At 39.3% G+C, this 14,472-nt stretch overlaps 1 protein-coding gene across 1 annotated transcript in view; it reads left to right on the top strand.

Moving 5' to 3' along the window:
- LOC128064064 (uncharacterized) overlaps positions 1-14,472 on the top strand; it is a 425,534-nt gene that overhangs the window by 166,761 nt on the left and 244,301 nt on the right. Inside the window, 4 exon segments of the mRNA XM_052656874.1 lie at positions 3,847-3,855; positions 10,152-10,464; positions 10,466-11,018; positions 11,021-11,094. Of these exon segments, the coding sequence (XP_052512834.1) occupies positions 3,847-3,855; positions 10,152-10,464; positions 10,466-11,018; positions 11,021-11,094 (949 nt within the window).

Raw genomic sequence — 14,472 nt, 5'->3', positions numbered from 1 at the left:
ATGAAAATGCTAACATTATACGATTCATTTTTTCTGTTTCTGATATTTTTGCCAGTTACCTCAATTGGGTAAAACATCCATTAGAATTGTCTGTGTGCTGCCTTTTTCTTTGTAGAGAAAATCAAGCTCGGATCCACTGAAGTAAATCCCAAGCTCTACCATTTCCTGAATATTTGACCAAATATTCAAAACAATTTTGGATATCATTATTATTGATCTAAAATTATTTATGTGTCTCATTCAAGATTGAAAGTAAAAAAGTGTTAGATATATAGTATATATATAGTCTAAAGGATTGTTTTTTCTAGGTTTACTGATCTATTAAACCTGTAAAATCTGTATAATGCTTTAATTTCAATCTTAACTATGATTTTTTACATGGCTGTTTCACTTCTGTACCATTCACAATGGCCATTTATGAACCAGATATGTAGTTAAAATTCAGCTTGTTTTGGCTCCTTCATCTCCATAGGAGCCAAAATCTTTGGTCTCCTATATTTTTACATTCTGATCAGTTTTATACCAAAATCATCTATTCAGTTCAGTTCAGTCACTCAGTTGTGTTCGACTCTTCGCGACCCCATGAATTGCAGCACGCCAGGCCTCCCTGTCCATCACCAACTCCCGGAGTTCACTCAAACTCACGTCAAGTCAGTGATGCCATCCAGCCATCTCATCCTCTGTTGTCCCCGTTTCCTCCTGCCCCCAATCCCTCCAAGCATCAGAGTCTTTACCAATGAGTCAACTCTTCGCATGAGGTGGCCAAAGTACTGGAGCTTCAGCTTTAGCATCATTCCCGCCAAGGAAATCCCAGGGCTGATCTCCTTCAGAGTAGACCGGTTGGATCTCCTTGCAGTCCAAGGGACTCTCAAGAGTCTTCTCCAACACCACACTTCAAAAGCATCAATTTTTCGGCGCTCAGCCTTCTTCACTGTCCAACTCTCACATCCATTCATGGCCACAGGAAAAACCAAAGCCTTGACTAGATGGACCTTAGTCAGCAAAGTAATGTCTCTGCTTTTGAATATGCTATCTAGGTTGGTCATAAATTTTCTTCCAAGGATTAAGTGTCAGCAATTTGTTAATAACATGCTAAATTTCTCAACTGGGGCAAAAAGACTTATTCATTTTAATTTTTCATTAGAGATTTTAAGAATGATTTTTTCCATTTTCTGTGATTATCTCCTGGCTTGCAACCCATGCCAGGTTCTAAAATGGTTGCTTTCTACATGTGCACAGTCACAGCAAAAAATATAATTTAGAAGGATTCTTTTTTAATAGAACATACAAGTTGTATTCAGACTTTTGGGCAAAAGAAATTCTCTTATTTAGCTGTTCCATATGAGTTTGATTGCTTTTTGATGATAAGTTCCCCCAAATTTGTTACTTTTAATTTTGTTTTTACCTGACCTATATTTCATGAATGTAAATGACAATTTTGACTAAGTACCATTAATATGGCATTGAATTCAAATATGACTCTCCCATATATCTATTGCTAATAAAATATGTTTAATTATTACCCATAATCTATTTGTAACTTATAAACTTATTTTCCTTCTTGATTATTGATCATTTTATGATTTGTTATGCCTTGGTGAGGAGTTACAGAAATACTTTTAAATTTACACTTTTTTCCCTGCATCTTTTAAAATTTATTTTCTTTTTATTTTTTCAATTATTAAAGTATGATAACACATTTACAGAAGACTTGGAAAATGCAGAACAAAGTTACATACAGGTCCACTATATATTGCAATTATTTTTCTACATAGATAAATTAAGATTTTTAGTTGGAGTTTCACTATCAAACTTCCAAAAATTAATAGAATGAGCAGACAGAAGTAGACGGATGTTTGCTGTTGTTGTTCAGCCACTAAATTGTGTCCAACTCTGAAACTCCATGAACTGCAGCACTCCAGGCTTTCCTGTCCTTCACTATCTCCTGAAGTCTCCTCAAACTCATGTCCATTGAGTCAGTGATGACCTGAAAAGTGCTGTGAACCAATTCAACATAATTAAGATTTATTTTTAAAAAATTATACAATTTTCACACAGCAGCAGAATACAAATTCTATTAAAGTTCCCATAGACGATAAAGTAGGAGACACTGGACTATACCAAGGGACATGAAACAAGGTGCAAAAATTTCACGGTTTAAAGGGATTGAAATCATACAGAAGCTGTTCTCTTATTACTGTGGAATTATGTTAGCAATCAATATCAACAGATACTTGAAAATAGCCCACATATTTTCAAGTGCAATGTAACATTTACCAAGACAGGTCTTTGACTTAGCCATTGAAAGTCTCAATAATTTAAAACACTGAAAAAGCACAGAGAGTGATTGCAGAGAAGAAAGTGAGAAGAGGTGAGGGAGTGACGTAATTTCATTCTCTTTTCACTGTTTAAGGAACTTCCACCCCGTCCTCCAGCCTGGTTGTTAACAATTTACCTGGCCAGCACCAGGGTAGGAGGGTTTCTGTTTCTCCATAACCTCTCCAGCATTTCTTGTTTGTAGACTTTTAGACAAAGGCCATTCTGAATGGGGTGAGATGGGGCACCTCATTGTAATTTTGCCTTGGATTTCTTTTATGATGTTGAAACATTTCCATGCGATTTTAAAAAGAAAAGAAAAGAAAAACCAGTGTGAGTAAAACTGACCTCTGGGGATTGGCCTCTTGACCCTCTGTCCTGTTTTGAATTCTTTTTCCAGGACCTGCCCGAGGACATCTGTTGAGGAAAGGGGTTTTTTCCTTACGTCCTCCTGGCCTGGTGAATCATAAGCACCGGTTTTTCAGTTGTAGTTACCAACAGCTACCACGAGGAGGCAACATTTCTTCATGCTCCACTTTTCTTTTTCCTTCGTTGTTTCGTTTTTATTTTCTATTGGAGTAGAGTTGATTTCCGTTGTGCTTGTTTTAGGTTTACAGGAACTTGATTCAGTTATACATGGACGGACGTCTATTCTTGGGGTCTTTTCCCATATAGGTTCTTCAGAGTGTTCAGTAGACTTCCCTGTGCTATTCAGTAGGTCCTTTTGGGTTATCTAGCTGATAATAAGTAGTGTGTATATGTTAATCCGAAACTCTTAATGTCTCCCTTCCCCTACCCTTTTTTTTTTAACAATCATTAATTGGTTTTCTAATCTGTGAGTCTGTTTATAAATTAACTCATTTGAATTAGTTTATGGTCCCTCCTGTAAGTGAAATGATATTTCTCTTTCCCTCTCTGACTTCACTGCATAGGCCATCCGTGCTGCTGACAACGGCATTTTTTTATGTTCGTTTTGCGGGCTGTGTGTATTCCAGTGTCTGGGTGGACCTTCATTTCTTGATGGACAGTTTGATTGATGCTCTGTCTTGGATATTGTCAATAGCGCTGCCCTGAAAAAGGAGGTGTCTATATCATTTTAAATGATGATTTTCTCAGAATTTAAGGCAAGGAGTTAAAAATCATGTGGAAACTCTATATTTAGTGTTTTAAGGAATGTCTATACTGTTTTCCTTTGTGGCTGTACCCACCCGTTTCCATCCCCGCCCACAGTGTTGGAGGATTCCCTAGTCCCCATGCCCTCGGTAGCATTCAATCTTTGAGGCTCTTTTGGAAGATGGCCATTCTTCCAAAATGGGGTGTCAGATAATACCTCGTTGTAGTTTTGATTTCATTTCTCTAATAATTATTGATGCTGAGCATCTTTTAATGTGCTTAATGGCCTTTTGTGTGCCTTCTTTGGAGCTGTGTGTATTTAGATCTTTGGCCTGTTTTTCTATTGGCTCTTTTGTTGTTTGTTTGTTTGTTTGTTTTTTGAGCTGCATGAGCAGTTTACATGTTTTGGAGATGAAGTCCATGTAGGTCTTTGTTACATTTTTTTCCCCATTCTGAGGGTTGAGTTTTTCTTTCCTTTAGGGTTTCCTAAAGGTCAGTGAGGTCCTTTTTGTTGACTTTTGTTTCATTTTTCATTACCCTAAGTGGTAGATCCAAAAAGAACTTGCTGTGATTTATACCAAAGCATATGTTTTCCTCAGGAGATTTAGAGTAATCATCCCACCATTTAGATATTTAATTGATTTCAGGTTCTTTTTTTGTATGGGGTTAGGGAGTTGTCATAATTTCATTCTCTTTTCCTTTGTTTAAGGAACATCCACCTCATACTCCATGGTGGCTGTTCCCAACTTACATTGCCAGCATCAGTGTAGGAGGGTTCTCTTTTCTCCACAGCCTCTCCAAACTTTACTGTTTGTAGACTTCTTAACAAAGGCCATTCTGATCAGTGAGAAGTGATACCTCATTGTAATCTTGATTTGCATTTTTCTAAGATTTCAGGAGGGCGAAACTTTTCCACTATTATTTTTTTAAGAAATGTAAAACTGACCTCTCAAGAGTAGCCTCTTGGTGTTCTGCCCTGTTTTGATGCTTTTTCCAGGCCCTACCTGAGGATATTTGTTGAGGACAGATTTTTTTCCTTCTTTACCCCTAGCCTGGTGAGTCTTGACTCCCCAGAAACAGATGTTTTTCGGTAACCAAAAGTGGCCACAAGTTAGCAGCATTTTTCCACGCTTCGCTGTTTTGTCTGTTTGTTTTGGCTAATTTAATTTTTATTTTCTATTGAAGTAGGGTTAGGTTCACGGGAACTTGATTCAGTTATACATAGACCTATATCTTTCCCTTTTCAGGGTTTGTCCCATGTAGGATCTTTCATTTTGTTCAGTAGACTTCCCTGTGCTATTTAGTAGGTCCTTTTGGATTATCTATCTGATAATAAGTCATAAGTATGTGCTAATCTCAACCTCTTAATGTCTCCCTCCCCCTACCTTCTTTTAAATAATCACAACTTGGTTTTCTAAGTCTGTGAGTCTGTTTCTATTTATGAATTCATTCATTTCTATAAATTTACAGATTACACCTGTAAGTAATATGATATTTCTGTTCCCCTTTCTGACTGACTTACCTTAGTATGGTAAATCTTGGTCTATCCATGGTGTTGACAATGGTACTTTTTCTCTCTTTTTGATGCCTGAGTGTACCCAATGTGTAGGTGGACCAGTGACGCTTCATTTCTCTATTGATGGACATTGTAGTTGATGCTCTGTCTTAAACATTGTCAATAGTGCTGCCCTGAAAATAAGGAAGTAAGTATTATTTTAAATTATGATTTTCTCCGGATCTAAGGCAAGAGGTACCGAGCTTGCAGGTACAGGTGGTGACTCTATATTTAGTGATTTAAGGAATGTCTATACTGTTTTCCTTCGTGGCCACACCCACCTACTTACAGCCGCGCCCGCAGTGTAGGGAGATTCCCTGTTTCCCTCACCCTCAACAGCACTTAATCTTTGTAGATCTTTTCAAAGATGGCCATCCTGAGGGATGTGAACTGATAACTTGTTCCGGGGAAATTTCTGCCCTAAACCCTCCCCTCCTGAGAGGTCTCAGCTGTGCTGAGTGTGACAGCTGAAGCTCAGGGCTTCTGAGTGTGGGTCTTGGGGAAGAAGCATCAGAACAAACAGGGAACTTGTTGAAGACTCATTTCATGGCTCCACCTCAGACCTGCAGATTCATAACCTCTTCGAGTGGGGCTCTGACCTCATGGGATTGAATATACTGAAATAGTTCAGAAACAATCTTTGAAGTGAAGTGAAAGTTGCTCAGTTGTGTTCAACTCTTTGCGACCCCAGGGACTATACAGTCCATGGAATTCTCCAGGCCAGAATACTGGAGTGGGCAGCCATTCCCTTCTCCAGGGAATCTTCCCAAGCCAAGGATCGAACCCAGGTGTCCCGCATTGCAGGCAGATTCTTTACCAGCTGAGCCATCAGGGAAGCCAAAACAATCTTTAGCCAAGTGGTTTCCATCTGATTCTCATCAGGATCATGTGACCAGTGTCAGGCAGTGACCTCCCCGGTGCCCACCCCGCAGAGTTCTGTGTTGGTCCTGTGGGAGCATCCGTGTGGTGTGTAGGAAGTGCTCCAGGGGATTCTAAGGGGAGGCCCAGATTAAGGACGCGGCTCCTGGTCCGTTTTTGAGAGCTGAGGCCCGGCTTCAGTTCGCAGAGAGGCAACAAGTTCTGCTCTGCATGGGCTTTAAAGGGGCAAGTCAGTGCAGCCCACACACCCCGTGTTAGCAGAATTTGGGGGGATTTATATGAAGAAAGAAGTGTAGACAACAACAATTCCTAGATTGGTCTCCACAGAGGAGCTGATTGTCCTGGATCTCTCCTGAGACGAAAGACAGGAGACGTTGGCCTTTCTCCCTTTTCAAGGTCCTTCTGCCTGTGGGGGTGTTAGGAGCAGGCGAAGGAGCTGTGCTGACACCTCTGAAGGTGTAATCTCATGATGCTGAGGTGATTCTTACCCATAACCTTGAGGAGAAAATGACCTAGGGCAGGAGGAAAAAGAGGAGGAGATGGCAGCTTCTCAGATAAATGTCCTGATCCAGATCCAGGTGAGAAGCTGTGTCTGCTTTTTCTTCCTTAAATGCCCCAGATTGAAAACATACACATTTTAAATTCTCTGTTTCTGATATTCTTGCCTGGTGAGGTGGTTTTCAACTATTAAATACTGTTTCTTCTTTTATTTTTATGAGTCACAATGAGGCTGTTCTCTCTCCATGAGCCTCTTCTCCTTGTCTGCCTCCACGCTCCCTACAGGCCATGAAGCATTCCCAGTATGAATTAACAGCTTTCACTTATTCAAAATATTCCCTTTCGGAAAGATCAACAAGGGAAGGCATCAATATCCAAAATTCCCCTTGGGATGGGGCGGAGTGTTGGGATCTTAGTGAATAACAGGAAAGTGGAGTCATTTCCTTATATCTGGATACAACTTCAGCTCTTTAGAGGAAGATTAAGAAAATGCACGTATAAACAGCATGACCTTGACTAGGTCCAGCTAGTCAAAGCTATAGTTTTTCCAGTAGTCATGTGATGGATGTAAGAGCTGGACTGTAAAGAAAACTATAAGCCAAAGAATCGATGTTTTTGAGCTGTGGTGTTGGAGAAAACTCTTAAGAGTCCCTTGGACTGCAAGGAGATCCAACCAGTCAATCCTAAAGGAAATCAACCCTGAACATTCATTGGAAGGACTGATGCTGAAGCTCCAATACTTTAGCCACCTGATGCTGACTCACTGGAAAAGACCCTGATGTTGGGAAAGATTGAAGGTAGGAGGAGAAGGGGATAAATGACAGAGGATGATTGGATGGCATCACTGACTCAACGGACATGAGTTTGAGCAAGTTCCAGGAATTGGTGATGGACAGGGAAGCCTGGCTTGCTGCAGTCCATGGGGTCACAAAGAGTTGGATACAACTGAGTGACTAAACTGAACAGTAAACCTTAGTGGTCTAAAATTCCTTAGAGACTTCTGAAAAAAAATCAGAGTATTCTCTACATGGTAAGAAAGGTTTGCTGTTTAAATGCACTATCAGGGATACAGAACAGGGAAGTTACGTATGGGGTAAGAATGCATAAAACTGAAATTTTTTCAAGATACATTGAGATTTCCTTATTTTTGCCGAAAATACCCGAGCAGTGACCATGTGTCTTCCTGAGTGTTTCTCTCACCTGACACCAGCTTATCCCATTACACCTGATGGTCACCGATTTGGGTGTTTTCTGCTAGATTCCCACACCATCAAGTTCCTTTTTTTTTTTCTGTTTATCTTTAATAAAACCTTGGAAAGACGTAGTAAGGGAGGTGCACAATCCAACAAAGTTAAGATGGAAACTCCATTTTCCTCCTAGTGTCTCTTTGCTGCTAGTTGGCTTTGAAATATGAGCACTCAGTTGTAAGGAGAGGCTTTCATTAGTCAAGTCAGACACTTTTCCCTTATGGGTTATTACAAATATTGAAAACAGTTCCCTGTGCTATGCAGCATATCCTTGTTGGTTATTTTTGTATGTACTAGAGTATATATGTGAAACCTAAAGTCCTAATTATGTTCATTTTTCTAATGAGCAGGTCCCCTTTGGAGTAAAGGAAGAATCCCGGTGCTAGGTGTGAATGAATGAAGCAGATGACACAGGTGAGAGATCCAAAGATCACAGAGGAAGCCAGATTTGTTCAGGTAGTTCGGGGAGATTGGCTTCACTAGAAGGATTTCTGAGAAGCCTGGGTTTATTTCTGTCAAAGAGGGACATGACACCCCATTCTGTGCTCTTAAATCCTCCATGTGTTCTTCAGCTCCAGTGGTTTGCCCTCACATTCACTGAGAGCCAAACCTTCCTCCTGGTCTATGGGGACCTGTATACTCTCGCTGCTTTGGGGGACCTAGGAAAAGCTGCTAACAGTTCTGACAAACTCTGCCTTAAAACCTTTCCAAATTTCCGTCTCTGCCTCAAGTCAGGAAAGTGTGAGGAGAGTTGTGGAGGTCCTGGCATTAGTTGACAAACTTCCAGAAATACTGGGAACAGATATATGCTTCCTGCTTTCTGATTTCCAATGGAAACTTCAAACATGGCTCTCCGAAATTCAGATTCAGTCCCTGAAATCATAAAATGTAATCCCCAATTTCTACCTCCCAATTTTTTTTCTATGAACAAATTTTAGACATTTTAAGTGCATTTACCCCAACTCATCAATGTTAAAACCATTTAATACATATATTAACTTACAGAATTTTTTTTTTTTTTTTTTTTTTTTACTGTTCTTGTCCTTTGTATTGGAGTATAGCTGATTAACAATGTTGTGAGTTTCAGGTGGGCAGAAGAGCGACTCAGCCATCCATACACATATATCCATTCTCCCCCAGATTCCCCTCCCATCCAGGCTGCCACATGACATTGAACAAGTACAGTAGGACCTTGTTTGGTATCCATTGTAAATAGAGCAGTGTGTACATACCGATCTCTTATGGAGAACTGATATTAGTTTTTCTTGAAATATTGCTGGAATTTTCCACTGAATTCATCTAAAAATCCAGGGATTTTTAAAATTACTTTTTAGTCTTATTAATAGCTGTAGATATGTTGTAATTTTTTAATTCACTCATGCAAACATCTAAGGGGTTCTATGTTTCTATAAATTGAACCTTTCTTTGAGGTATTCAACTTTTTGGTGTAGTATAGTTCATAGAAGCCTGATAGAAATACTTCTTGTTCCATGTAACACGTATAATGCCATTAGTTTTACTTCTGATCTTCCTTGCATCTCATCTCTTATTAATCTAGCTAAGGGCTTGTCAATATTGCATACAATTATAAAGCATATTCACTCAAAGTACTAAGTGGGATCTCGGTTATTTGTTATCTTTCAGCGATATTGTCTCAGGACATCCAGGGTTTGTTCCCAAAGAAGCTGTGCATAAGAGATTCATGTGTGATGTGCTGGGAAGTTCTGAGATCTCTCAGCTTGGAAATTTGTACTTAATGAAAGACTGGGAAAGTTAAGGGGGCCTGTGATGTGCAAAAAGGATATTATTTTAGATGTAACCACGTCGGGACAGTTATTCATGATGAAAATATGATTGCCAAAAGAAATTGAGGATGTGTGTCAAACTAGTAAAAATTCTATTTGAAGTCAGTAAGTCTGGCAGAAAAATGTTTTTTTTTAAGCAAGGACCCACATGACTTAAAAAAAAAAAAACACATATTCTCTGATGTGAAATTTGAAAAACATGGAAAGTCATCTAGTTTATGCTACAAATAATCACTCAAGCCAGTACGAACATAGGTTTGAGTTAAACAGTCAGTCATACATGTCTGAGAGTCAGGGATTTGAAAGTGAAGGAGGGAAATCTCACTATGATCAATTTGAGAGATCCTTTCATGAGGGCTCATTACTTTTCCACCAACAAACATTTTCTCCCTATTCCAATATCTGTTATGTCGGTAATACTGAGACAGTCTCTATCCAGCCACCTTCATTCAATTGGTACAGATAATGCAGAACAACCTTCCATGTGTAATCCAACGAGTGAGGCCTTAAGCGAGAGCTCCATCTTCAGTTATTACAACAGTATCTATGATGGAGCCAGAATCTACCCATGCCTTGAACCTGGGAATCTCTTTGACCAAGATGGTCTCATGAATCATCAGAGAACTCAATGTTCAGAGAACCATGATGAAAGGGATGAACGTAGAAATGTCTTTTATCAAAGCTCAAATCTTATTACAGATAGAACAACCATATTGAAGAAAATAACTACAGATTTAGTAAATGTGGTCAAGTTTCTAACCAGTCATCACAACTTACTCAATATCTGAGTATTCATACTAAGGAGGAACACTGCAAGTGGAATAAATGTGGGAAAGTCTTTCCTAAATTATCAAATCTAAACAGACACAGGAAAACCCACACTGGAGGGAAACCTAACCAATGCACAGAATGTGGCAAAACCTTTAGCAAGCCCTCCAATCTTACTCAACATCTCACAGTTCATACTGCAGAGAAGACTTGCAAGTGTACAGAATGTGGCAAAGCCTTTACTCGCAGTTCAGACCTTAATCGACATAGGCGAATCCATACTGGGGGAAAAACCATATAAATATCAGAATTGTGGGAAAGCCTTTAACCAAAGTACGGCACTTACTCGACATCAACGAATCCATACTGGAGAGAAACCATACAAGTGTAAAGAGTGTGGCAAAACTTTTATCAGTAGCTCAAGACTTACTCAGCATCAGAGAAGTCATACTGGGGAGAAACTATACAACTGTACAGAATGTGGCAAAGCCTTTACCAGGCGTTCACATGTTACTCAACATCAGCAAATTCATACAGGAGAGAAGGCTCATAAATGTACAAAATGTGGCAAAGCCTTTACCAGGTGTTCACATGTTACTCAACATCAGCTAATTCACACAGGAGAGAAGGCTTATAAATGTACAGAATGTGGCAAAGCCTTTAATCAGACTTCAAACCTTAATAAACATAGGCGAATTCATACTGGGGAGAAACCATACACATATGAAGAATATGACAAAGCTTTTAATTGCTACTCAAACCTTACTCATCATAAAATAATTCATAGCACCAAATAGTCTTACAAATATAAATAATGTGACAAAGCCTTGGAGCGAGCCGTCACCTCACTCAGCATCAGAGAGCGTGTGCTGGAGAGAGACCCTACAAATGTAATAAGTGATGAAAGAGGTTTGTCCTAAGCATACACATCAGGAAACAACAGAGAGTTCATACTGGGAAGGACGTTTAATGCTGTAAGAAATGTACGAAATGAATTTAAAAACTCAGGTCTAAATAAATACAGAGAATTCATAATAGATAGCATTCAGTCATTGAGCCTTTTCTGGTATTACTTAAAATCAGGATATTATAGAAAATAATCCAAAGTTAAAACACTTAGAAAAATTATTTCTTACTGTGGATCATAGGATCAAGGTGAGAGATGTTTGAAAGTAAAATTATCATTGTATCCTTATTTATATTGACATTATGTGAAAGTGAAATTTAATATAAGTCTCAAAATACTACATGCCAAACCTTTGTTTCTATTGTGTATGTGAGCTAATTTTCTTTTTTTAACTAATATTCTTGATCTTTCCTGCCTCAAAGTTAAGTGAAGCCCTTCTCCGTTAGGTAGAAATAGTTTTATCTACCTTTCTATGGAATATCAAGGACCTTGAAATGTGAAATGTACAATGAAAGTCTAAATGGAGGTGATGATTGTCATTGTTTAAAATATACCTCTGTCACCATTAGGTAAGTGTTCAGAAAATAATTCTTTGTATTAAAGTAAGACAGAGGGTCATTCTAAATTTTAAATAGTGGTGCCAATGGTTCTTTATGGATATAAAGATGGCAGTTCACTGAAATCCCCATGTATAACAGCAATAACTAGAAGTCATAGATTTTACTTGATATGGTAGCAATCAGGAAATCTTATACCTAAGAAAAGTATATGTAATGTTTCCCTGAAGGGTTATTTAATTAATCTACATCTTTGTTTACTAAGTAATTGCTCTCTGTAAACCATAAATATCTTATTTCTCTGATCAGTATATCAGAAGAACAAGAATGTTTCTGAATACTTGTAATCTGTATTTTGATCAAAGATTATAAACTTTGGAAAGTTTTATTTAGCTTATGTGTAAACTTCCTATATGTTAGTTAATAAAATGGAATGGCTTTTAATATATTAAACTTCATGTATAATTGATCAAGTGTTCTCATTGGTACAGGCTTCTTAGGTGGTTCAATGGTAAAGAATCTGCCTGCCAATGCAGGGGTCACAGAAGGTGTGGGTTCCATCCCTGGGTCAGAAAGATCCCCTGGAGAAGGAAATGGCAACCAGCTCCAGTATTTTTGCCTGGAGAATCCCATGGACGGAGGAGCATTATGGGCTACAGTCCATGGTTGCAGAGTCAGACACAACTAAGCACATACACAAGTATTCCACCACCAACGTAAAGATTAATACCAACATTATCATCTCCCAGGTTTTTTTAAGTTGTCAATAAGTGATGGTGAATATTCAGCCTGGCATTTTGCATGATGTATTCTGCATATAAGTTAAATTAGCAGGGTGACAATATACAGCCTTGATGTATTCCTTTTCCAAATTGGAACCAGTCTGTTGTTCCATGTCCAGTTTTAATTGCTGCTTCTTGACCTGTATACAGATTTCTCAGGAGGTACCTCTCAGGAGGTAGATTTCTAAGATGATCTGGTAATCTCATCTCTTTAAAAAAGTTTCCACAGTTTGTTGTGATCCACACAGTCAAAGGCTTTGGCGTAGTCAATAAAGCAGAAGTAGATGTTTTTCTGGAACTCTTTTGCTTCTTTGATGATCCAGCAGATTTGGGCAATTTGATCTCTGGTTCTTCTGCCTTTTCTAAATTCAGCTTGAAAATCTGGAAGTACACGGTTCACGTACTATTGAAGCCTGGTTTGGAAAATTCTAAGCATTACTTTGCTAGCGTGTGAGTTGAGTGTAATTGTGTGGTAGTTTGAACATCCTTTGGCATTGCCTTTCTTTGGGATTGGAATGAAAACTGACTTTTTCCAGTCCTGTGGCCACTGCTGAGTTTTCCAAATTTGCTGGCATAATGAGTGCATCACTTTAACAGCATCATCTTTTAGGATTTGAAATAGTTCAGCTGGAATTCCATCACCTCCACTAGCTTTGTTCGTAGTGATGCTTCCAAAGCATCTGGATGAAACACAAGCTGGAATCAAGATTGCTGGGAGAAATCAATAACCTCAGATGTGCGGACGACACCACCCTTATGGCAGAAAGTGAAGGAGAACTAAAGAGCCTCTTGATGAAAGTGGAAGAGGAGAATGAAAAAGTTGGCTTAAAACTCAATATTCAGAAAACTAAGATCATGACATCTGGTCCCATTCAGTCAGTTCAGTTCAGTTCAGTTCAGTCGCTCAGTCGTGTCCAACTCTTTGTGACCCCATGGATCACAGCACACCAGGCCTCCCTGTCCATCACCAACTCCTGGAGTTCACTCAGATCATGTCCATCGAGTCAGTGATGCCAGTCCCATTACTTCATGGCAAACAGATGGGCAAACAATGGAAACAGTGAGAGACTTTATTTTGGGGGGCTCCAAAATCACTGCAGATGGTGACTGTAGCCATGAAATTAAAAGACGCTTGCTCCTTGGAAGAAAAGCCATGACCAAACTAGACTGCATATTAAAAAGCAGAGACATTACTTTGCCAAAGAAGGTCTGTCTAGTCAGTTATATTTTTTTCAGTAGTCATGTATGAATGTGACAGTTGGACTATAACGAAAGCTGAGTGCCGAAGAATTGATATTTTTGAACTGTGGTGTTGGAGAAGACTCTTCAGAGTCCCTTGGACTGCAAGAAGATCCAACCAGTCCATCCTAAAAGAAATCAGTCCTGAATATTCATTGGAAGGACTGATGCTGAAGCTTAAACTCCAATACTTTGGCCACCTAATGCGAAGAACCAACTTATTTGAAAAGACCCTGGTACTAGGAAAGACTGAAGGCAGGAGCAGAAGCAGAAGACAGAGGATGAGATGGTTGGATGGCATCACCGACTCAATGGACATGAGTCTGAGTAAGCTCCAGGAGTTGGTGATGGACAGGGAAGTCTGGCGTGCTGCAGTCCATGGGGTAACAAAGAGTGGGACATGACTGAACAACTGAACTGAACTGACTGACAGATGGTGAATATAAAGTATCTGTAATAACAGAGTAGGATGATATCTCATGGGGCTTCCCAGATAGTGTTAGTGGTAAAGAATCTGCCTGCCAATGCAGGAGACGTAAGAGATGCTGGTTTGATCCCTGAGTACAGAAGATCCCCTGTAGGAGGGCAGGGCAATCCACTGCAGTATTGTTCTGTAGAGAATCCCATGGACAGAGGAGCCGGGATGGCTGCACTCCATGGGGTTGCAAAGAGTCACACACAACTGAAACAACTTAGCATGCACACAGAATGACATCTCATAGTAATTCCCTTTTTCTACTGGCCATAACCCTCAAATAACTTGAGATCATATTTTTCATAAATGGTACAGTGTGTCATTTCCTCGT

This window comes from Budorcas taxicolor, chromosome 18 (assembly GCF_023091745.1).
Source record: "Budorcas taxicolor isolate Tak-1 chromosome 18, Takin1.1, whole genome shotgun sequence".
Classification (NCBI taxonomy): Eukaryota; Metazoa; Chordata; class Mammalia; order Artiodactyla; family Bovidae; genus Budorcas; species Budorcas taxicolor.
The sequence above is the reverse complement of the archived record's forward strand: the minus strand, read 5'-3'. Positions and strand labels throughout refer to the sequence as shown.